Raw genomic sequence first — 22,892 nt, forward strand, 5'->3', positions numbered from 1 at the left:
TTAGTGTTGTCAGAACTCACCAAATACAACGTAATAAAGCAGGAGATTCGATCAAAATCTCGTAAGACCAGTGGTATTAGCGAAGACGAGAAAAAAAACTTCATAGAACAGGGGAGGCAACAAGCGCGCCAATTATTCCATGCCAAACCCAAAGAACTGGTTGGAGGTTAAAAATAGATTGTTTACTATCATTAGATCATACCACATAAAAAATCATACATTTATTTAGAAGAATGCTTACATAAGTATATAATAATGGATAATTACAAACCAACAAAGGAAGAACTCGAAAAAGCTATCGAAACATTTAGGCTCAGGGACAAAATTATCAAATGGAGAGAATTACCACAAGGTATATATTTTATTTGTGATGTCAAACCAGCCAAATACGGTCATCAATTGTTTCTTTCCAATTATCAAGAAGAATATATAGTATGGTCTCCTAGTAAAATGAACTAAGAACTTAGTAAAAATGTTGAATATCACTTCGTTTAAAATAATGGTCTAAGTATTAGTAAAAATAATAGAGAATATTTTCATTACAATTTAGTTTAATCTCATGACTATCGTTGAATCGCATAATCATTTTGGCATAAAAAATTCCCCCTGTAGTATAGGTATAGGTATATAAATCCGGCTCCAGTGGGGTAGCGGCAGAACCATCATTACCTTTACTACTACGTGCAACAGTGACAGAGACCTTCATTGTCATTCCTTCTTATGTCTACCGCGACCATGCTTCGTTTTTACATTACATGTTTGCCTGTGTAAATTCCATAACATTGTATTTGTTGGCGCGTATTGCTTGCCATCTCTTTGCTACTCGCATCGACTCTTGATACTGAGAATTAAAATGGCATGGTGCCCTTACCTACAAGGCAATCATGCTAGACGTCTCCTCTGCGTTCATATTCAACCGAATATCAGTGATATCAGTGCTGATATCAGTGAATGTGACCATAATATGAACTGTAATATGAACACCCCCATGTGATCCCGTATTTCTTTCCACAAGTTTAGTGATGGTAATATTTGTAAAATATTATGGCCTGATCGTAAGAATATAACAGTCAGTGCTAATAATTCTCTAAATTGATGCATCTCATTATTTCGTAATCTTACTATTCTCAGGTGGCATCAATGGTCGTCATGGCGTTATTGCTGGTGTGCATCCTTGTGTGGAGGCGACAGGTAAGTATTTGATATGGGTGAGTGAAACATAAAGTACTGTACTTGTTGTATTCAAATGATGATAGAGTACAAGAACATGACATTGTACAATAATCTCATACAATACACATGTTCCAGCGCCTCCCCACCTGGCCAGCTACCCTGAGTCTGCCACAGATGGAGCAGACTTCACGCTGTCCTGTACACACGCACAGGGCAGGACATTGATAGGTGTCAGCTGGCACAGAAACAATGTTAACATATTTGATACAAGCAGTGATGCCGGCGCATCTGCTGCCATACTCCACCCCCTCACCACCTCCCCCGAGTACCAGTCTGTGTCAGGACGTATCAGTGTCAGATCCTCCCTCCAGCAGCACAACGTGACTCTCAGGATCAACTCTACACTCGACCAGGGATCTGTGTGGAGGTGTAAGACTGGACCACAGTTCAGCAATAACATCACTATTGAAGTCAAAGAGTTCATTCAAGGTACAAGCACAACCGAAGGTACACGTGCAATCTTACATTGCGTGCTAATGAGATACATGTTTCAGAAATGATACATCTGCATTGTCTCAACAATTAAAACAACCTTCCAGAAAGAAGAGGAATAGCTAAGAAACATTCTATAATTCACAATCTTCATCAATGTTTCAAACAATTCTCCCGTAAATCATGTTTAATATATTTACACACAAAATGCATTATGGAAGAAATGAAATTATATAATCATGAAACTCTGTGTCTAAATACCGTCGCCACTTCCTTTACTACTACTACCTCCACCACCGCTGCCACCGCCACTACTACTACTACTCCTACTACTACTACTACTACTACTACTACTACTCCTACTAATCACAGGCACGATTGTCATATCTCTCCCACATTTGGATGCGATCGTTCGGCCACTGCGTTTATCTGCCTACCCCAGCTAGATCTATGTGGAAGAACTCACTGGACACTTTCCTCTCAAAAATAACGTTGTCCAATATATGACGTATATATACTGTACAGTCTGACTAATACTCCTACAAGATTTGAAACTCTGACAGGCTTTCAACATTTCAGGCTCCAAAAGATTGCAGGCACAAAATACAGTATTAAGAAAGATATCACTTTTGTGGTAGGCTTTTTAGTGTATTGTTTTTACCATGACATTGTACATTCCTAGGGGCATCGTCTCCAGGTCCTAAATCAACCAGGGACAGTACAATGTTTGCCACTGAAGGACAGCACACAGGTGCGTACTTGTAGATCATATCCTTTATAACTACGCCCCTTTCAATGACCATATACCTCTACCACACTGAAGTGGACATTTAGCATCGAACTTGTCAGTATTTGAAACCGAATGTTTAAAGTGATTCTGCTTGGACAAACATACAATTTGTGGCTTTATATAGCGTCCGCTGGGAGGGGGGAAGGTCTGGGGTTCGATCTCCGCTCGAGTCATACCATAAGCCATTAGCAGATGGTGCTTGCTGTTAACTTGTCTGGCGCTCGGCATTAAGTGGCAAAAACAAGGACTGGTTGGCTCGGAGTCAGTACACTGGGACAGAGTGTGGTGTTCGTGTTAATCCGCGGCATGGTATCTTTAACGCTATACATTTCAGCCATATGACAGCAGATTAGAAAGGTTCCAGTCTGGATCAGAAAAAAACCAGCGATTAATAGCATATGCATGTCCCACGCCTTTGGGTTGATGACAGTACAAATCACCAACGTGTTTGGTTGACAACTTTCATATTATGTCGTTAGTCGTAGTAGTATTAGTGGCAAACAATGATCACTAGTCGGGTTTTTAGATATCAACATTATGTACCGATTTCTAAATCTTTGTGAGGCCTAGATTTGACCATGTGTTGAACGATTGTTTCAATGTGTTGTTTACTGAATATCTGTATGTTTCAAGGTCCACCCTCGACTGATAAGAAAGATATGATGACAACGAACCCAGCGGACACAGCAGGGTCCACAAAAAGTAAGTGTCAACACTAGAGTGCTACCATACAGTACAGCATAGAGTAGTGGCGGCGGTAGTAGTAATAGAAGTAATAGTAGTAGTAGTAGTAGTAGTAGTAGTAGTAGCAGTAGTACTAATAGCAGCAGTCGTAAAAGCAGTAGCTGTAGTAGTAGTGGTGTTGGTAGTAGTAGTAGTAGTAGTAGAGGTGGTAGTAGTAGTAGTAGTAGTTGTAGTAGTAGTAGAAATAGTAGTAGTAGTAGTAGAAGCAGTAGTTGTGGTGGCAGTTGTAGTAGAGGTAGTAGCAGTAGTAGTAGTGCTGGTGGTAGTTGTAGTAGTAGTAGTAGTAGAAGCAGTAGTTGTGGTGGCAGTTGTAGTAGTAGTAGAAGTAGTAGTAGTAGTAGTAGCAGCAGTAATGGTGGTGGTAGTTGTAATAGAAGTGAGCATGACTAGTAGTAGTAGTAGTAGAAGTAGTAGTAGTAGTAGAAGCAGTAGTTGTGGTGGCAGTTGTAGTAGAAGTAGTAGCTGTAGTAGTAGTAGTAGGCCAACCGACGCACACACATGGGAACATATGGTAAAGTCAAAATAGGGAATTGCATCGATCATCATTTTTGTCACAAATTCCTCCATGTGTCTACCAACTTTTTGGAAGCTTTACTGAGGCCTTGAATGTTGTAACCTTGATCAAACAACTTCTGAGTAAGAATCGTATGACGCTCTTTGAAATCGTGGTGGAAAGAGCATGCATCGATTGTATCTCAAAAGTTGTGAAATGTAAACACCAAAGGCTGGAGCCTTCACCTACAACATAGTCCTGAAACTGGAAACACAATACAGGATGTACACAGGGTGTCATGGTAACAATGATGAATATAACGATTCAAGTTGAGTTTACTTTGTACTCCAGGTGGAAATATTTTACCAATCACTGCTGCAGCTGGGGGCGTCATCGTTGTCAACGTCATCGTCGTCGTCGTCGCCATTGTCACCTCTGTGTTACTCGTACGGAAATACAAGCAAGGTAAGTGCTGTTCTTTCACAGTGTCCAATGTAAAACTGTGTTGTTTACACACCCTGTGCCTGTCCACATAAAACAACATTTCACTATAAGGAGACAATATTTGTGTTCTATTTCAAATCCTTACACCTAAATGTTGCCGTGTCGTGTGTTGTTCCAGACATCGCAGAAAGCAACAGCCAGATGTACAGCACCATGTCACGTTACCCGAACACTGATAACAACTACACTGAGTTGGATCATGGGCACACGGGTGAAAAGTGTCCTACTTCCCTGTCTGTCAACACCGAGGAGTCCCCGGACTACTACAACACAGCACCTGCTGACAGTCAGTACGAAAACCCACCCGTTTCCACTGAGTGATACGTAACCCGCATCCTTGATGCAGAGTGGCAGGGTGGGCCCCAGTGGGCAGGACAATTCTCAGACTGGGCACAAGAAAAACATTCTGTTCTCTTTCATACAAATTACGACCACTTCCAGGAAAGGGAAGATCGGTGGTTCGTTCCACTAGACCCGCTATGCCAATAACAACTTGTTAATACTTATTGTTTCCCTACCTGGCGTTTGGCTTAAAAGGGTCAAACAAGATTTGGTTGGCACCGAGTCAGTATAATGGGTGTAGTATCCATGTTAAACTGCTGTGTGGTACCTCAGTGGGATAACATGAATAAAACCGACATACACAATCTTGAAGGTAACGTTCAACCCCGTGTCACCTCCAAACACATCACTGTGTACCCTGGATGGTAACTATATCAGTTGTGATATGGACAATTTCGTGTCTGGTTGTGTTCATAATGTGTTAAATGTACTTTGGTTTCCTTGAATTTGTTTGAAAGTGTGCGTTTTATGTGTATATTTTAATGGTTTGTGTGTTTTAATGTACTTGTGTCTCCTTGACTGTTAGAAAACGTGTTTTGTGTGTGTACATTTTATTGATATTGCGTTATGCAATTGGTGACATTTTTATAAAGAAAGTTCTTCTACTTCTGGCATGATTGGGTTTTTTTCATGAATAAATTTCCATTTTGGCATGTGGTTGGTGTAATCTATCGTGTATACGATCCACACTTCAATCATTACTAATCATACCAAGCGATACTTTCTGACTGTTAATCACCATGTGTTTTCTGTCTAAAAGTTCTTTTTACAACACAATATTTCACATAAAGACAAATGTCGTCAGGAAAATGACTCAAAGTGCGAAACGTGACTGCCATTCTTATTGAAATAAGAAACATAATGTAAAAAAAATAATGAAATAAATAATTCAAAATGTGTGTTGTATTGTCATGTACAGTAGTTATAGAGCTGTACCTTAAGGACTCTGAAGGAGGTTATTTGGGGGTTGTAATCTATCACATGCACATGATGTAATTATAATCCCACAGCATCGACCTTCCCTATAACCGTATCTCTCACGTTGACGGGCTACGTTTTTTTCAGTCTCCTGATGTTCAACTGAAATTTCACTTGCGTTTACATAGCATATATCACCTGTGTTTACATGAAATATATCACCTGTGTTTAAATGATATATATCACTTGTGTTATCGTGGTATATTTCACATCTAGCACCGACTGCCCTCGGGCATTTATATCATCCCACAGTTGTATGTCCCGTTATGTAAACACTGCCCCCTCAGCAGATGAGAAAATCATACAACTAATTACAAGTAATTGCAACAGACAAAATACATAGTCATAATTCTGACATGCAAAGATTATCCATTTGGTCTGAATGGACAAATATATATATTTTTTGTACTTATGAAGATGAAGCACAACCCAGCAATGAGGCTTTATTGTTAAAGTCTACAGATGTGGGTTCCATCTCTTGCTCAAGTTCAGACTGATGTAAACATGTGTGCAAGTAGTACTTCCGGTGAAGCGGTTAAACACGGACAAGTGAACCGCATGAGTGTGCCAGGGATTGTGAGAGCCGGGCCGGACCACACATCTGACACCAACATATGCGTTGAGTAGGGATCACTCTGAGGGCTTCAATATATTTGCAATTCAACATAGCAGCTTTGTAATCGCATGAATATGACATAAAGCTTTCTCAGTGCCCTATTTCAATCATTATGTAGATAAGCAAACGGGTTCTGTATTGCCTGCCCGAGCTGTCACTGTGATCACTTCCTGGTGTGGTGTTACACGCGTTACTGTGTCTCCCTGGCGCAGTGTCGGAAGTAAAGCATGTCTATGGGCGGTATAGTTCATGACAGGGTAAGTTAACGTGGTGTTATATGCGTGATGACGGCTCCGTGACGTTGTGTCTGTATATCTGTGCGCAGTGTTGGAAGTAAAGCATGTCTATGGGTGGTACATTTCATAACACGGTAAGTTAACGTGGTGTTATATGCGTTATGACGGCTCCATGACGTTGTGTCTGTATATCTGTGTGCAGTGTCGGAAGTAAAGCATGTCTATGGACAGTATATTTCATAACACGGTAAGTTAACGTGGTGTTATATGCGTTATGACGGCTCCGTGACGTTGTGTCTGTATATCTGAGCTCAATATTTGATGTAAAAGCATTTCTGTGAACGGTATATTTCACGACACCAAGTAAACGTGGTGTCAATGCGTTGCAGCGTCTCGGTGACGGCTGTACCGTAGGGTCAGATTAAGTGAGTATGGTTTTACACTGATGTTAGAAATATACCTGCAATATCACGGCGGGGGACACTAGAAATTGGCTTCACACATTGTACCCATTTGGAGAATCACACACGGACCTTCGGCGTGAAGAGCGACTGCTTCAACCACTAGTCTACCCCGCCACCCTCTGAAGGGTCAGAAATAACCGAGTTCATGAAAACCTTTTGTGCCCTCTTGCAAATATGACTTCACGAGCACCAGTGTATTGTGCGCGTCATTGTTGACGTGATTCGAATCGGAATAGAAATTTTAGAGATCACATCTCAGCTCAAATGGTTGACGTCATGGAACAATTGTGGTCGTAAGCATTGCGTTTTCTTAAAGGGGAGCTCAAAAGGTTTAAAAAGTAAAGGGTAATAAAGAAATTATTACACTCGCATGTGTGTCACACTGATTAAATGAAATTGCTCTCGCTCGGGAAATACAAAAGTTTCGTGAACTCAGTATGACAAATATGCTCGCATAATAATCCCATAACTGGAGCAATACAAACATGTTTATATACTATTGTTTTCAGGATGAAGTTAGTCAAATCTCTGTTTGTTACTAAACATAGTGTGGCGCCGATGATACCACTGTCTAATGTTATGACGCCAACTTCAGGCACCCCTGATCAGCAGTTATACTAATGTCAATCCAGGGAGACGTGTGCTTACTCCTGCAGTTTTCAACCGATTGATTACAGTTTGTTTCCTTATGACCCTAAAGACGGTGATGATGACTACCACGAGTCCCCTAAGAGCCGTGTACCATGCATTGTACTTGTCAGCTCGCGACGGAGTTCACACTTGTTTTAGGTATGTCCGTTTGCGCTTAGACGGATCCCGGTCGCAAAAATGGCCACGAGAGGGGCACGAATCGCTATTCGGCTTGTCCCGGGATAACATGAGTTGGTCACGAATGACCGCGACCATGCTTCGTTTTTACATAACATGTTTGCCTGTGTAAATTATTGCTTGCCATCTCTTTGCATCGACTCTTGATACTGAGGAGTAAATTTCATGGTGCCCTTAACTACAAGGTATCAATGAATGTGACTATAATGTGAACTGATCCTAATAACACCCCCATGTGATCCCGTATTTCTTTCCACAAGTTTAGTGATGGTAATATTTGTAAAATATTATGGCCTGATCGTAAAATGTAACAGTCAGTGCTAATAAACCTCTTAATAGATGCTGCTCATTATTTCGTTATCTTACTATTCTCAGGTGGCATCAATGGTTGTCATGGCAATATTGGCCGGTGTGCATCCGTGTGTGGGGGAGGCAAGTAAGTGTTTGATATGGGTGAGTGAAACATAAAACACTGTAATTGTTATATTCAAATGATGATACTGTACAAGGACATGACATTGGACAATAACCCCATACACATGTTCCAGCGCCTGAAACTTTACACCTGACCAGCTACCCAGAGTCTGCCACAGATCGGACAGACTTCACACTGCCCTGTACACTCGCACAGGGCAGGGCATTGATAAGTGTCAACTGGTACAGAAACAATGTTAACATATTTGATACAAGCAGTGATGCCGACATATCTGCTGCCACACTCAGCCCCCTCACCACCTCCCCCGAGTACCAGTCTGTGTCAGGACGTATCAGTGTCAGCTCCTCAATCCAGCAGCACAACGTGACTCTCAGGACCAACTTTAAACTCGACCAGGGCTCCGTGTGGGCGTGTCAGACAGGAATACAGTTCAGCAATGACATCAGCATTGAAGTCAAAGAGTCCATTCAAGGTAATTCACTTATGATTGAACTATTTTAATGGATTAGCAAAACAAAACATATGCAACGTTATGTGGCTTGGAATAATATACATACAGCTGTGTATCACAGATTTGGGCTAATCAACACTCTTGATTCTGGTTTGCGTATTAACCGACAGAGTAGGACAGAGCATTACATGCCTATCCTTTCTCGAACGCCAGGTGTAATCATTGACTTTCATTGACCCATTCTTATGATTTTATTTGGACAGTTGATCGGGAATGATTATCCTTCATCTCTGACGTTTTGTACTTACCGTAATTAGATTTTTCAGTTAATTGTTTTGATCAAGGTTACATTCAATGTCTCAGTAAAAACTGTTTGATTGGCATTTGTAGAAGTTGGTAAGTTGGTATCATGACTATTTGATAGTGATTCATTAACACATCCTCATAATATAGTCAGAATCGTACAATCGATCTCAGTCGTGATTTCTTATGAATATGGAAGCGGTTTTGTCGCTCATATTTATTGGATGGTATTCGAGGCCAGTGAATAGAGTGGTATAACTCCTGTAACTGAATAATTGACACTTACAATAAGTGATTACCCAGTTTCTTGAGAGGATGACTATTATCATTGTGTGGCATGTATAAATAATAGTCTCATTGTCAGTGTCCATCTCGGTGTATGCAACAAAAAATCCAGGCACAGATGAACAGATCCTTAAACTGACTTGCGAAGGAACAGATGACATAACAGAAACTGTTTGGTCCAAGAACTTAGTGAACATATTTCAAACCACCCTACCAAGGTCCATGTTGGTGTACGACACCGACTCCCCTGAGTACAAGTCTGTGTAAGGACGTATCAGTGTCAGCTCCTCCCTCCAGCAGCACAACGTGACTCTCAGGACCAACTCTACACTAGACCAGGGCTCCGTGTGGAGGTGTAAGGTTGGACAACAGCTCAGCCATAATATCACTGTTGAACTCAAAGAATCTATGAAAGGTAATTCACTTGTATAATAGACCCGTGAAGATCCAGGTTAGAATAGGTCTTCAGCTACCGATGCTTGCCACAAAAGGCGACAAATGGGATCGGGTGATCAGGCTCGCTGACTTGCTTGACCGCCGCCTTTAGCTGGAATATTGCCGATTGATGAGTTAAGCAGCGAACAGACAAACACTGATACAATATACTGCGTCGATGGACGTTGATCAACCAAAGGGATGTGTCAGGTAGAACGACGGTTCAGCAATAACCTCACTATTGATATAGTACAATATATATATATATATATATATATATATATATATATATATATATATATATATATATATATATATATATATTGTAAATACACACTTTATGTATTTTCATGGATAGAAGCTCATGATATCAGTCACTTGAGTGTCTGGTCTATACTCGATTATTCACACGCCGCCGCCATATAACTGGAATATTGCTGATTGATAAGTTAAGCAACGAACAGGCAAACAATGATATAATATACTGTGTCAATGGACGTTGATCATCATAACGGATGTGTCTGGTAGAACGACGGTTCAGCAATAACCTCACTATTGATATCGTACAATATATATATAAAGTCTAAATACACACTCCATGTATTAATATATGTGAAGGTGGTGATGAATTACGTGAGGCTTACACATACATATTTCAACAACACATAACACAATCATTTTCTGTCGACAGAAGATCCTGTAATGACGATTGGAGCAATTGTTTCACCGTCTGCCTCAGCAGGTTAAATCGTTGCACTTACTCTTGATTATTTTATACATATTATAGTTATATTAATCCTCCTTACTGGCGTTTAGTTAATAATGTCTTATTATGTTGATAGTTCTGTTATCTACCTCAGAAGGTGTGTCATTGCACTTATCTGCCTATATTATGCATACGATATTGTGATTTATGATATTAATCCTCCAATCAAGCATGCTCTTTCTTCAAAGAATTCTTATGATTGCAATTCCTTATTTTGACTTGTACGATATGTTTCTGCGTTGTTGCTTTTTACCTGAACAATTGACTTTCCTTTGCATGTATTTGTGATGGGAGCCACCGTTGAGACATGATACACTCACCGTTTAGCGAACCATATTTAAACACTCATGATAAAGTTAGAATCGAGTTTTCCTATGATTGTGGAAAATATTGTTGCTTTTATTCATTTTATATTATTTTATTTATCACACATTACCTTAATTTCAACCCCTTTCTGCAGCTCACATCGGGTGGCCCTGTACGTTTCTGTGCTTGACTGTGTCATGTTACTCCGCTTTTCACTGCTTTAGTTTTAATTTGAAAAAAATGAATATATTTATATGTTCATCTATACAGTTTCGTTTTTATGCACTTTTTTGACAGAATGTAACTAGACGTTGAGAAAAGCACCCCACGTCCTGATTTCAACGTCCTTGACTCTATCTTGTTACAACATCAGTTTTATTAATCTTATTAATATGATGTATGAATATCATATGCGACCACAGCCATCTCCTACAACATGGTCCTGAAATCGGATGCAGAATACAGGATGCCATGGTAACAATGACAGATATAACGATACAAATTAGTTTACTTTGTACTCCAGATGGAAATATTTTACCAATTACTGCTGTAGCTGGGAGCATCATCGTTGTCATCGTCATCGTCGTCGCCATTGCCACCTCTGTGTTACTCGTACGGAAATACAAGCAGGGTAAGTACTGTTCTTTCATAGTGTCCAATATCAACTGTTTCCACCGGTTGTTTACACACTCTGTGCTTGTCTGTACATATCTATATTTGTGAACTATTTACTTGTTGGTCGTATATTCAATTGTGTGGTACTTGTTAGTGACAATTTTTTATATCATTTCACCGTTTCATAAAAAAACTTTGGTTGATGCGTCACCTTTTATCCGGCATATAACACCATTTCACTATAAGGAGACAATATCAGTGTTACATTTTATACCTTTGCACCTAAATGTAGTCGTGTCGTGTGTTGTTCCAGACATCGCAGAAAGCAACAACCAGATGTACAGCACCATGTCACGTGACCCTAACACTGATAACAACTACACTGAGTTGGATCATGGGCACACAGGTGAAAAGTTTCCTACTTCCCTGTCTGTCAACACCGAGGAGTCCCCGGCCTACTACAATACAGCACCTGCTGACAGTCAGTACGAAAACCCACCCGCTTCCACTGAGTGATACCTAACATGTATTCTTGATGCGGAGTGGCAGGGTTGTTAATATCTGGGCCCCAGTGGTCTGGACTCAGCACATGAAAAACGTTCTGTTCTGTTTCATCCAAATCACGACCACTTCCCGAAAGGGGAAGATCGGTGATTCGTTATGGTAGACACCTTATAGAAATAACAACATGTTTGTACTTACTATCATCCAAAACTGGCTCCCACAGGAGATATTGCTTGGATTAGATCAAGCGATATCTACACTATAGATAAAGCTGCAATGAAATTACATCACAATGCTTTGAAGATCATTGTGACGTCACTGTTACCATGACGTCACAATCAAATGACATCACTAATGGCTCTGCTACTGAAGCTGTTAGCAGTACTGTTTACACCGAAGACATTGCTAATTACAGTCTACAAATTGAAAAAGTTGGAAGAATGATGTTGGATGATAAATAAAATTTCACCCTTGTGTCTTTTGATATGAAATATATCAACACTCATTGATTAAAGTGGCAAGCCTCGGAACTTTGCCACTTTTATCAACTCGTTTTGATATATTTGATATCAAAAGACACGAGGGTGAGATTTTCTATGTGTTTCCCTGCCTGGCATTTGGCTTAAAGGGGTCAAACAAGATTTGGTCGGCACCGAGTCAGTATAATGGGTGTAGTACCCATGTTAAACTGCTGCATGGTACCTCAGTGGGATAGCATGAATAAAACCGACCTGAAACAATCAGCTACATACACAATCTCTTGAAGGTAACGTTCAACCCCTTGACACCCTCATACACATCACTGTGTACCCTAGATCTTAACTATATCAGTTGTGATATAGACAAATTCGTGTCTGGTTGTGTTCATAATGTGTTAAATGTACTTGGGTTCATTGGGTTTTTTTTAAAGTGTGCGTTTTATGTGTATATTTTATTGGTTTGTGTGTTCTAAGGTACTTGTGTAACCTTGACTGTTAGAAAACGTGTTTTGTGTGTGTATATTTTTATTGAAATTGCGTTATGCAATTGACGACATTTTAATAAAGAAAGTTCTTTTACTTCTGTCATGATAGATTTTGTTTCATGAATAAATTACATTTTGGAATGTGGTTGGTGTAATCTATCGTGTATACGATCCACACTTGAATCGTTACCAATCACGCCAAGAGATACTTTCTGATTGTTAATCACCACGTGTTTTCTCTCTAAAAGTTCTTTTTACAACACTATATTTCACATGAAGACAAATGTCGTGAGGAAGATGACTCAAAGTGCGAAACGTGACTGCCATTCTTATTGAAATAAGAAAAAATGATAAAATAAATAAGAAAAAATGTGTGTGAGGCAGGGAAACAACAAGTACTAATTACTTGGCATAACCTAATCCACGACCATTATCTCTATCAACCCTCTATATGGGCTCTATCCTTTAGACCGACGAGGCGCGAGGCGGTCAGTGTTGGAACACAAGTCTCCGTGACTCAGATATTGCATTTTCCCTGCCCGTTAACACAGCGAGTGGACCACCCAGGTACAACAATACAGCCACTGCAATGGCTGTTTCTAATGAGTAGCATATTGGCATTAATTAAACGCGCATCTGGCAAAAATATCAGCTTGTATCAGGGTCTACAGGTCAGTACTAAAATATCTTTGCAGCCTAATTGGAAAAGTTCATATTCTTTCAGGACAGTGTCTACAGGTCAGTACTTCAAAAATGTTTGCTGCACGATTGGATCATTTGACATTCTATAAAGACAGTGTTTACGGGTGGGGATTTCTGACATCTTGAATGTGAGCAGATGATCAGCGGATGAGGAAACTGCAAGAGATAACCAACGTTTACCAATTAGCTGTCCTAATTGAAGTACCGTGCAGTTTGTATTTGACTCTCACCTTTTCGCGAACACCTGATATCATTACTGTTTGCTAGTGATTCATAAACACATGATATAGTCGGAATCGTACAATCGACTCTGCTTCATGCAGAGATTTCTGTTGGATATGGAAATGCTTTTGTCGCTTTGTTTAGCTGTCTACACAGTAGCAATGACGCATTATAACCAAGAAGTCTGAGGACGTGGGCCCAAATCTGACGATGTCTTTTAGCAATGAATATTTCCGGTGTACAGGTAAAACTCTGACAACTCGCGTGAACTGCATGAGTGAGCCATGGATATTGAGAACCTGGCCGCTCCACAAATATAAAACGAACTTACACACACATGGCACAGACATAATAAGTTTCTAATCACTTGGCGCTGGCATAAAGCTCTCACTTTCAAACAACAGGTGGTAGTGCTTTATATAGTTTCTGTGAAAAAAAACCTGCACACTACCCAAACCCGTTTTGAATAACGACCTTGAATGTGGCCGTGTATCACTTCCTGGTGTGGTGTTACATGCGTTACTGAGTATTCGTGACAGTTTCAAAACACATGTTCAGCAGTAGATAAGTCATAATAGCCTCAACATGACGGTGGCTGCCATTGAAGAAACTACACACCATGCTGTGATATGTTAATCTATGTACGTCGTCAGGCACAATGGGCTTTATTTAGCTTCCATGAACATCCACAACTCAAACCGGTTCTGTATTGTCTACCTGGGCTATCATTGTGAATCACTTCCTGGTGTGTTACATGTTTTACTGTGTTTGTATATCTGGACTGAGTATTGGAAGTAAAGCATGTTTATGGACAGTATATTTCGAGACACGGTAAGTTAACATAAGTGTGAATAAGTGTAAATGTATCCTAGTGTCTTAGAGGCTGATACAAGCATGTCTACAGAGGGTTGACTTTTCAGGATGATGTCAAATATGTGTCTGTCACTGTGCATGGCGCCAATGACATAACTGTCTATCGTTATGTCACCCACTCCATTCTCAAATAGGGGCGGTCCGGTAGACTAGTGGTTAAAGCGTTCGCTCGACACGCAGAAGACCCGGGTTCGATTCCCGGCATTGGTACAAGGGGTACATTCCTGGTGTCCTCCGCCGTGATATTGCTGGAATATTGCTAAAAGCGGCGTAAAACCATACTCACTCACTCACTCACCTATTCTCAAATATCCGTGATTGGCAGTTATTTTTATATCAGTCTCAGGGATACGTGTGTTTTCTCCTGCACAGTTTGAAGTCTGATGGCCCTTAACGTTTACTGCAACGAGTCTCGTTTGGCGACTTTTAGTATCATTCCTTCTCATGTCACCTCGTTCATGCTACATCTTCACATCAATGTAAATCCTATAACATTGTACATGATTGATTTGTTGGCTGAGATCCCTGACTTATTACTTATCTCATCGATGACTCTTGTTAATAAGAAGTACACTGCCAGGATGCCCTGATCTTACAAGGCTAGACGTCTCCTCTGCGATAATTTTCCATGAAGATGTTGCACTTTGGTGTATTTAACCTTGAATATTTCCTTGCTGGTATCACTGAATATGACCACAATATGAGCTGAGACTAATGACACTTTCCACAAGTATAGAGATAACAATTATTAAATATATGATGGCCTAATCGTAAAATGTGAAAATTAGTGTTAATAATTCTCTTAATGGATGCAGATCATTATTTTCTTATCTTACTATTCTCAGGTGGCATCAATCTGCAGTCTGAATGAGATACAAACATCACTGATTGTTATGACGTTATTAGCTGGTGTGCAACCTTGTGTGGGGACGACAGGTAAGTGTTCCATGTGGGTGAGTGAACCATAAAGTACTGTATATTCAAATGGTGATACTGTACAAGAACATGCCATTGGACAATAACCTCATACAATACACATGTTACAGCGTCTCCCCACCTGACCAGCTACCCAGAGTCAGCCTCAGATGGAGCAGACTTCACACTGTCCTGTACACCCACAACAGAACAGAGCAAGACATTTATAAGTGCCGCCTGGTTCAGAAACAATGTTAACATATTTGATACAAGCAGTGATTCCGAAGTATCTGCTGTCATACTCAATAACTTCACCACCTCCCCCGAGTACCAGTCTGTGTCAGGACGTATCAGTGTCAACTCCTCCCCCCAGCAGTTCAACATGACTCTCTGGGCCAACTCTACACTCGACAAGGGCTCTGTGTGGACGTGTAAGACTGGATCACAGTTCAGCAATAACCTCACTATTGACGTCAAAGAATCTATTCAAGGCCCAAGCACAACCAAAGGTACAAAGGTACAATATTATATTGGATGCTATTAGAAATGATACAAGGGCATCGTCTCAACAATTAAAACATCTCAGAAAGAGGTGAAATAGCTTAAAAACATTCTTTAAGAAAAACACAATCTCCATTAATATATCAAACCTCTGTCACGCAAATCCCGTTAAATACATTCATAAACAAAATGCATTATGGAAACAATATGTTAATCCAGAAATCTGTACGTACAACAACTTAGTGTAAACCCAACAAACAAATAGTATACAATAACAAAATTGTATTAAAAAATTAACTAGGTTTACAAATCAACATAAAAAACTGCAGTATATAATATCATGGCATGGGTCAGTATCAGATACAGTGCTGTCAGCAAAAGTCATATTATATATATATATATTCATCTTTATATAGCATGCACATTTCTTTGCAAGAAATGATATGTAATGTCCGCATGGGAGCCTGTTTGTGTTTTGTGAGTTTTCCTTAAAACAACGCAACGCACATTTTAACAATATTTAATCATATATCTTTCATGACGTTTGTGACGTTACTCTCCGCAACATGATAGAAAAAGAATATTAATTGCTTCGATCTTCTTTGTAAGGCCAACTTCTGACCGTATGCTGAAACAAGCATCCGTTACTACTCAAGATCGGTACATACGTGATTATATACTGAATATCTGTATGTTTCAAGGTCCATCCTCGACTGATGACAAAACTACGATGACAACGACATCTACACCAAGTATGTATCAACACTAGAGTACTGTAACCCAAGTACTGCTTCACAAAACCTTGTAAAACTATAAGACATCATTATTGTGAAATTACTATTTTAAGAATGTTTAACGATTATAGAAAAGTTTGTTTTAGAAATAGGTTTGGCGATATTATCAGTCGACTGCAAGTTTTATCGAGGATTTAATAAGTATTAATGTACTTATCATCCGATGTGTCCAGATGAAATGAACGTGTATGTATTAATTTTCAGCCCCTTTTATTCATACAGTTGAATTCATCTATGCTGTTGCTGGATCCGGGGGTGGTGTGGTGATTGTGGTTGTCATCGTCATCGTTGTGTTACTGTGCATACGATCAAGAAGGGAGGATAAATGCCAGACAATTGGTACGAATGCTTACTTCTGTTCTTCTATGTTTAATATCATATGGTACGAATAAAGTCGTCATATATAAGAGATCTCATGTGATGTAAAATGTAAACTCATTCATTCCTTTGTCAATATGAACTGAAAACGAAATAGATTGCCAGTACAATTGTATAAATTATTTTCAGACAAGACAGAGAAAGACAACTGGTACGTATTTGCTGTTTTCTACTTCTCAATACTATCCTGAATGGGTGACATCCTCTTTAAGAGTCATGTAACAGCTGCAACATCAACCAAAATAGCACTGCGACGTTTTAGTCTGCTTGTATCCGGCAACTTACTGTATTCGATACGACAGCAACGCCGTTTTGAAAGAACGTAAAAGATGTTCAACACCATGAGGCAATCGTGTTTTCAATGGATTATATCATACACACATAGCATTATACAAATAAATGAAAGCGACAAAACCCTTTCAACATTCATAAGAATTATCTGCCAAAAGCAGAGTCGATTGATCGATTCCGACTATATCATGAGCATGTGTGAAAACTCTATCACACTGTTTTGGCTTTGAAGCAAAAAAAAATTAATCTTCAAATCTCATGGCTTTACATTAATAACTTCCAATTCGGCTACAGTACGTTATTCTGTTGACATCATCGTGATACACCATGATACACTATCTGATACACCACTGATGGGAAAAGAGGTTCTCTGAATACTCTGCAACACACTGTCACTCATGTTGAACTTGCTGTAAATTATGATATATGAAAAAGGAAATTGAAAGAGATGACGCAGACAATGCCCAATGGATTCAGTATTCTAGGCACTTGACAAAGATGGCACCATTTCACTTTTTGTCAAATGTCACCATGGAGATAACATATTTCTGATTTTTCTGGTCTCTGAATTCTTCAGCAAAGAAGGGGGATATAACGAGGAATCTGAGAGAGAGACGATCGGTATGTTTATTACTCACTCTTATGTTTCCTTTCTGTTAGAGATACTGTTTTTTCATATTATATTATCTGAATACTTTGTGTAATTTATTATCTTAAACATCTCAAGACTTTAAACGGCATTATTTTCTGTATCGACGATTTGAGACAACATGTGTTAGGTAGGCAATGTTTCAGTTATGTGAAAGAGAGTTAGATCGAGACAGAGACAACAGGTGTCAGGAAGGTTATATTTTGTTATGTCAATCTTAAGTGATTAAGATTGAGACAGAGAGACGGCATGTGTCAGGCATGCTATGTTGTGTTTTGTGGAAGTGATTAAGATTGAGACAGAGAGACAACAGGTGTCAGGTAGGCTATATTGTGTTTTGTTCAAATGAGTCAGATTGAGACCCATTGAAATGTTTTGTTTGTTTTTTCTTTTGATTTAACATGACAATGACAATATTGTCATTGACAATATATGCCGTGCATTTTCAAATGTCAACCAAGTTTTTTTTTCTTTATCATACAGTTGACATTAGACAAGTATTGTTATCAAGTGAGGTCGTTATGTGTAACAAAATATTTGTCTGTTTCGTTGAAGGATGAATACATCTGATATGAATATAAATCCTTGACAACAGAGAATAACCATCTTAATTATCTGCTACATCAGATTTCCTTGGGCACGTATGTCATAACTGTTATTGCAATCATTATTAAAACCAACATTCAGTTACATACTTCTTGTAACTTATCCAATCCGTCATAAAATAACTGTATACCTTGAGGTATATTTTCTGTGTTTAGTGATGGAGGATAATGATTTGTATCACGGATTTGTCAGAACTGAAAACCAGGAGTCAGCAGAGGAACAGCAGGTGCGAGGTAAGTTATACTGACGTCATTCGTAGCAGTACACAGTGTGACAGTAACGTAACTTACTTTTGACAGGTTATGGCATCAAAAGCAAACACTGGCATTATTTCCCACTGCATATGCATGCACACCAAATTCGGCAGTCTTCAATCACAGAGACAAGGACGATATATACATCCACTGCAAATATCTGTACACTAACTGTGGCAGTTGGGAATACTGTGTTTCCCCATCAATCACAGAGACAAAGACGGTATTTAATCCACTGCAAATATCTGTACACTAACTGTGGCAGTTGGGAATGCCGTGTTTCCCCATCAATCACAGAGACATGGACGATATATACATCCAGTAAACATAACTGAATACATTGTTTTCATTTAAGATGTGTATGCAAAGGTCAACAAGGTGAGGAAAACCCACAATGCAACAGAAGTACAGATCACTCTGAGTATTGAAGACCTGTATGCAAAACCCAACAAACCAGCAAGCGGAAACAGCGAGGGTAAGCCCAAATGTACCTGTGTTTTCTGAAACTGTTTTTTGCAGTAATGAATATTCATGAAATTATGATGTATGTAAACGTAATAATCTATAGATAATAATAGCTGCTTATGTCAGAAACTAGTCGGGATGATTAATAACATAAAATGTGAAAAAGTAAGATACGAAAATGTATTTGATGAAGGATACATCAGAACAGGAAGTACGTTGACAGGGAGTTTGTGAAGGTTTCATTGCTGTAGCATCGGAGGATAGCAACAGTGTCACCATGGGGATAGAGTATCATAGAACCTGCGATGTTATCCCTCGACTCAGCTCCCTGTTCATTGCTTTCATTCTTTCAGCAGCATCCAAGGTTTCATCCAACCAGAACGAGGATGTCAACACCCCCGACTGATCGAGACTGAGACCGGATCAACAGTAGAGGTCGTTGACGACTTCCACTGATGTGTGCATGGAGTTCTTCCTGTTTTATGATGCAGCGTCATACAGTTTGAACGCCTACGAGGAATATGCAGATAATCACACAGTTTGATCAGATGTATTTTGTATTTTTTTGTTGATAACACCGTACCACACAATATGTGAGCTATATAAGCCCGTAAGTAATTGAAGCTGGACCAGATACTCCAGTGATTGATATTATGAGCAACTTTCCACCTCTTTGTGGTACTGTAACACGCTAGTGACACAGTCACCACTCCTGACCACCCTTGTGATTTTATGGGCTCCAACGACCGGCACCTGCTGCTGAGGACCTAGTGTTACCCGGAATCCTCACGGGAACGTCTGTTTGATGATAGAAAGTACAACAGGAACAGCAGGACATGGTAATAATAAACACTGATGCAGCATACCAACGTTTATACGGAACTGTTTCAATATCCCACTGCTTTACTATGTACTATCATATATACTTAGGTAAAGCCAATTAACCACTTTTGCATATCACTCGATGTAGTGGCACGTGCATAACAGACTTGTCAGACTCACCTTAAGCGCAGAACAAAAAAATGCTATACATTATCACAATGTTTTTGTTACAAAGTAGAGATAATTTATGGACAGGAACAGATTGGTCCCCATGACCAGAGAATAAAAAACTACCGTAAATTATCACCATGATTTTCATAGATTGTCAAAGTTTTTCTGCGACTATTTACGGTAATACCAAAAGAATATAATATTAGCAAGGCTTGGCAACGATATAAGGATCTATACCGAAACGTCTCCCTTACAGTAATAGCGAAGTTGTCTCCTTTGTCATTAGTCAACTTCTAAGTAATGCCTGTCAAAGAACTCATGTTTTTCTTAGATTGTCAGAGTATTTCTGTTACTATTTTCGAGAATACCAAAAGAATATATATGAGCATAGAATATGTCAACAATTCCATGAATGGTTATTCACTTCTTTTAAAAAAACACGGTATATATACATTGATATGAATAGTGGGGAATCATCTAATCTGGGCCACAAGGTTGAGCGAGTAACGAAATACGGAAAACCGAACAAATGTCCCCATTCCCTTGAAGTTCGTTGCAGGCATAACACAGCTTGTTGAAATGCTTGCTTTAGCTGTATTATCTGTGGATATTATTACCTTATACATGGAGTTATTATGTTTAATTTGCTGATATATGTACCTGCTTATTGAACTTCCTGTTTGCGGACAAGGTTTAGCGAGTAACGAAATACGGATAAAACGTCCGTTGCCGTTCGTTACAAGCATGTGTTACTGCACCATTAGGATACCTGCTGAGTCTCTGTGTTTCATTTGCTAATATATATATACCTGCTTGTTGAATTACTTTCGTTGGGTGTATTATTTCATGATGTTATTAGTACATCCATGGAGTCACTGTTTCATTTGATGATATATATACCTGCTTGTTGACCTATTTTCGTTGGGTATATTATCTAATGATCTTATTACCATTTACATGGAGTCACTATTTAATGTGCTTATATATATATGTACCTGCTTGTTGAACAACTTGCGTTAAGCGTATTACCAATGGATGTTATTAATATATACATGGAGTCACTGTTGCATTTGCTTATATATGTACCTGCTTTCAACTGTCATAAGTGCATGTCATCAATGTGATCCTCTTAACTTGTGCCAGAAATTACGGCAGATTAACACTTTATAAATAGCTATTGTTGTATAATATATAATAAGTGCTGTAAAATTAATGATTAAATGTTCTTGTACCAAAGCTAATTATTTCGTGGATTTAGTTTACCCGTTTACAGAAGCTACATGTAATCTGGCCTGCTATCTGTGTGAGGTATATTATCTAAAACGTTAAGTGCTTGTGATGTTAATATTGTGTTTAGATTATTTTATTGATATGTTGGACAAGCACCTACATATATTTATGTCATGAAAAATGTAAACAATTTGTACAGGGCTCCTACAAACTTTGATAATGTGCTTCTACTGATCAGGATATCATCACCCAGATGTAAAGTGCACATCACTTGTTTTACTAATGTCGTCCTTGGTTTTAACGTTTAATGTTAAACCCCTATACACACAATGGGAAAAGACACCCGGCTATTATAGCTTTGGAGTGACGAGTGTCAAGATACAACACACACAATGCTGTTGTTCCAGCTGCTAGTACGATGATGAGGTTTCTACTGACCAGTGCATGATTAATTGGGAGAGCAATCTGGCACATCCCCTATCTCAGATAATACAGAATTATCATGTTATGTTGACTTCCAAAATGCAATATATATTTACCTTTTTTGATTACTTATTAAAATATATCACATCACACTTGTGTGTGTTTTGCAAAGAAGAAGATAGTTTGTTTGATATCAGTAAGGATGCATCAATACACAATCAAGTTCAATGCTGAAACAAGAGCGACAGAAAAAGATATCATCAATGAAATTAGGATTTCGGACACAAGGCTGAATACTTAGCAGGGTTGACTCATCATTTCAAGGACTAAACACGGAGGTCCGACTGGTCTATTCATACGATATTAATTACTCGACTTACAATGTGGCGGTCTATTATCTTACACGTATGCATGTCTTATGTCGTGGTTATTAATAGGCATTCCCTACTTTGTGCTTCACTCACACCAACTTAAATGTCAGGCGTCTAACGCTGCCGTGCCTGTCGCACGACTTGGTGTTCCTGGCGAATAACTATAAATGTTTCGTTTTAAGATGTAAATAAAGCGACAAATACCTATCAATAACAACAAAGAAATGTACCAGATCAAGAGCATGTTTTTAAATCATTATCAAATTTTCGTGAAGGAGACCAATGGCTCTGCTGTGGGATACATTGTGTAGAACTGTGTAACACACTTGACAGTAATGTAGGTCAGTGTGTTGTTGATATGTTCATTGTCAGATGTGGTCAGTATGTTGTCGATATGTTCATTGTCAGATGTGGTCAGTATGTTGTAGACGTAATCAGCGTATGATGGTATAGTAAGTATGTTTGTATATCTACATGGTGTTTGGTTTGTTTGTTGTTTA

General features: G+C 39.1%; 4 protein-coding genes across 6 annotated transcripts in view; all 4 read left to right on the plus strand.

The window, feature by feature from the left end:
• The window catches only part of LOC124113532, a 110,877-nt gene that overhangs the window by 81,551 nt on the left and 6,434 nt on the right, over nucleotides 1–22,892 (plus strand). The gene's annotated exons all lie outside the window — the stretch shown is intronic.
• On the plus strand, nucleotides 6,072–9,576 carry LOC124117306. 2 transcript variants are annotated; one of them, XM_048402115.1, is made up of 4 exons: nucleotides 6,072–6,389; nucleotides 8,036–8,096; nucleotides 8,209–8,568; nucleotides 9,215–9,576. In XM_048402115.1, the coding sequence occupies exons 1-4, from the start codon at nucleotides 6,360–6,362 to the stop codon at nucleotides 9,400–9,402; spliced, it is 639 nt and encodes a 212-aa protein (XP_048258072.1). In that variant the 5' UTR covers nucleotides 6,072–6,359; the 3' UTR covers nucleotides 9,403–9,576. The 2 variants fall into 2 exon arrangements, with proteins under 2 accessions (XP_048258072.1, XP_046335077.1); XM_046479121.2 differs by having other exon boundaries at nucleotides 6,073–6,389; nucleotides 8,036–8,113; nucleotides 9,215–9,574.
• On the plus strand, nucleotides 10,740–11,989 carry LOC124117308. The gene is made up of 2 exons (XM_046479124.2): nucleotides 10,740–11,273; nucleotides 11,571–11,989. Exons 1-2 carry the CDS (start codon nucleotides 11,042–11,044, stop codon nucleotides 11,771–11,773), a joined length of 435 nt encoding a protein of 144 aa, XP_046335080.1. The 5' UTR covers nucleotides 10,740–11,041; the 3' UTR covers nucleotides 11,774–11,989.
• LOC124117303 lies at nucleotides 14,175–22,159 on the plus strand. 2 transcript variants are annotated; one of them, XM_046479115.2, is made up of 10 exons: nucleotides 14,175–14,480; nucleotides 15,368–15,458; nucleotides 15,569–15,946; nucleotides 16,640–16,690; nucleotides 16,937–17,071; nucleotides 17,240–17,261; nucleotides 17,979–18,022; nucleotides 18,812–18,889; nucleotides 19,266–19,385; nucleotides 19,729–22,159. In XM_046479115.2, the coding sequence occupies exons 1-10, from the start codon at nucleotides 14,451–14,453 to the stop codon at nucleotides 19,779–19,781; spliced, it is 1,002 nt and encodes a 333-aa protein (XP_046335071.2). In that variant the 5' UTR covers nucleotides 14,175–14,450; the 3' UTR covers nucleotides 19,782–22,159. The 2 variants fall into 2 exon arrangements, with proteins under 2 accessions (XP_046335071.2, XP_046335072.2); XM_046479116.2 differs by having other exon boundaries at nucleotides 14,177–14,480; nucleotides 16,955–17,071.

This window comes from Haliotis rufescens, unplaced genomic scaffold (genome assembly GCF_023055435.1).
Source record: "Haliotis rufescens isolate VD_foot unplaced genomic scaffold, xgHalRufe1.0.p SCAF_24, whole genome shotgun sequence".
Lineage (NCBI taxonomy): Eukaryota > Metazoa > Mollusca > Gastropoda > Lepetellida > Haliotidae > Haliotis > Haliotis rufescens.

What these genes read in the sequence shown, in the direction of transcription:
- LOC124117308 (XM_046479124.2), top strand. Translation starts at nt 11,042, where the DNA reads ATGAATATCATATGCGACCACAGCCATCTCCTACAACATGGTCCTGAA. An exon ending in CGTACGGAAATACAAGCAGG is followed by an intron (nt 11,274 to 11,570) that starts GTAAGTACTGTT and finishes GTGTTGTTCCAG; the next exon opens with ACATCGCAGAAAGCAACAAC.
- LOC124117303 (XM_046479115.2), top strand. Translation starts at nt 14,451, where the DNA reads ATGTTTATGGACAGTATATTTCGAGACACG. An exon ending in ACAGTATATTTCGAGACACG is followed by an intron (nt 14,481 to 15,367) that starts GTAAGTTAACAT and finishes TACTATTCTCAG; the next exon opens with GTGGCATCAATCTGCAGTCT. An exon ending in AGAGGAACAGCAGGTGCGAG is followed by an intron (nt 18,890 to 19,265) that starts GTAAGTTATACT and finishes TTTTCATTTAAG; the next exon opens with ATGTGTATGCAAAGGTCAAC.
- LOC124117306 (XM_048402115.1), top strand. Translation starts at nt 6,360, where the DNA reads ATGTCTATGGGCGGTATAGTTCATGACAGG. An exon ending in TCCGTGTGTGGGGGAGGCAA is followed by an intron (nt 8,097 to 8,208) that starts GTAAGTGTTTGA and finishes CACATGTTCCAG; the next exon opens with CGCCTGAAACTTTACACCTG. An exon ending in AGTCAAAGAGTCCATTCAAG is followed by an intron (nt 8,569 to 9,214) that starts GTAATTCACTTA and finishes TCTCATTGTCAG; the next exon opens with TGTCCATCTCGGTGTATGCA.